The sequence below is a fragment of the Oryzias melastigma genome, linkage group LG5, assembly GCF_002922805.2.
Source record: "Oryzias melastigma strain HK-1 linkage group LG5, ASM292280v2, whole genome shotgun sequence".
NCBI classification, from domain to species: domain Eukaryota; kingdom Metazoa; phylum Chordata; class Actinopteri; order Beloniformes; family Adrianichthyidae; genus Oryzias; species Oryzias melastigma.
Genome location: NC_050516.1, coordinates 29362539 through 29364575, shown reverse-complemented (window position 1 = coordinate 29364575; position 2037 = coordinate 29362539). Strand labels below are relative to the sequence as shown.

General features: G+C 31.0%; 1 protein-coding gene across 1 annotated transcript in view; it reads right to left on the bottom strand.

The window, feature by feature from the left end:
- Positions 1-2037, bottom strand: part of LOC112145230 (tumor necrosis factor receptor superfamily member 14) — a gene marked incomplete in the record, with an annotated part of 9566 nt that overhangs the window by 5654 nt on the left and 1875 nt on the right. The window contains 1 exon segment of the mRNA XM_036212045.1: positions 1305-1416. Within this exon segment, the coding sequence (XP_036067938.1) occupies positions 1305-1416 (112 nt within the window).

Here is a 2037-nt window from a genome sequence, read left to right as displayed (position 1 = left end):
GAACTAGAAAGCTGTGTTTTGGTTGACTGAATATTGTAACCAGTTGTGTTTTTCTAACCAGCTGTGGTGCAATGCTCGCTTCTGTGTGTAAGTATCATGAAGCTCTTCAGCTTTACAAATCTGGGCCTGAATCAAACTCTACAGTGGAATGAGTGGTTGCAGCAGGTTCTTAATTTCCCCTCTCTTGGCCTGTTTGCTGTCTTTTCTCTGTAACACTTAGATTTTTCACTGCACTTCAGCTTTTAAGTGTATTACACTGTTCATTCCTCTTGATTACGACTTATTCTCATATATTATTTTAAACTTAATCTGTCATAGTGGCCCAAATACTCCATCATAATGTTGACTCACGAAATGACCTAGTATTTCCTTATTTGTGAAACCAAGTCTTAAGTGGTCGCTTACAATACGCTCTAGATCTCTCATACTGAAACATGATATTGGTTCTTTTTTGTTGTTGTCTCTATTTTCAGAGTAAATGGCCTTTTGCAAAATAAATCAATTACTTTAAACTGTTAAATTCTCAATTCATAACCAGTGAAATTATAATTATTTTAAATTTTTGACTTTATTTCCTTATAATTCCTCAAGTTTTTTTCAAATTAAATGTTGACTTTTTTATCATTAATTTAATTGATTCTTGCACATTTTTGGCTTTTTTCTCATAATTTTACGACTTTTCTCATAAATTTTTGATTTCAACTTTATTCTAACAATTTTTTTAAACATTTTTTTCTTATAATTTAAATTCAATTGAATTCAACTTTATTTATATAGTCCAATATCACAAAAAAATTGCCTTATTAGCCTTCTTGCCAGGCAATTTCAAAACGTTATTCTCGCACATTTTTTTCTCATAATTTTAAAACATTATTCTTGTAAATTTTTTTACTTTCTAAAATAATTTTATGACTTTTTTTTAATAAATTTTTATTCTTTTTCACAAAATTTTACAACTTCTTACTTGTACATTTTTTCACATTTTTTTCTCATAATTTTACAAGTTAATTCTTGTAAATTTGTCCTTTTTTCTAAAAATTTTTTAACTCTTTTCTCGCATTTTCTTTTTTAACTTTTTGTCTAATAGTTTAACAACTTTTTTCTTCATTTATATATTTTTTTATGGTGGCCCTAATACTAAATTGTAGATAATTGATTTAGCCAGAACATTTTTCATTCACCGTGTTGTTAATTTCAAGCCAACTTCTTTCACAGTTTGAACTCATCCTCTAGCCGTTTAAAAGCAGAAAACACGAACGAAGAGACAAAAAATTGTCATAGACAAAACTTTTAAGAGCTCTTACTTTGTCTTGTTTTTGCACTTATTGTCACTTGGGTCAAAGTATTCATATTCAGGGCATTTTGGTTCACAATAGTAGCTGTATTTTTCCAGTCCTGAAGCGTCTTTGGAAATCACTGCAAGGATACAGACATAAGACGTTATTTTTTTTACCATGGCAACATGAGGGATTTTACAATAATCATAGAAGTTGATAAGAGATCAGTTTTCTATTTACTCCCACAAACAATAAACACAAGTTATGGAAGTTCCAGTAAAGATCAGAAACCAAAAAGTAGTTAATTAACCCTTTAATACCAGTATTTATGTTCCTTGGTTAGTTGTAATTTTTTAATTGTTAGCACAATCAACGTCATTCCAGTAGATTCTGAAGGAGAAAAGCGGCTCACGCCGCATTTCTCCTTCAGAATCTACTGGAATGACGTTAATCGTGATAACAGCTGAAAAGTTACAGTATGTTACAGATTTAAGCGACGCTTCAGGTATTAAAGGGTTAAAATTGTGCATTCATTCTCACCTGTCTTTAACAGTTTCTCATCTTTGGTGCAGTTACTCTTCACACAAACAGAGCAATCACTGTCGGAGCACAGGAAACCAGGCAAACAAGCGCACTTTCTATCTGTGGTTGCTGTGCAATTCTGAGAAAAGCCTGTCAACAGACATGAATTGAATCCACACTTGATGGTTTAAAATATTTAGGTTAAATAGCATGACTGCATTTTTTTTTTTTTTACCTT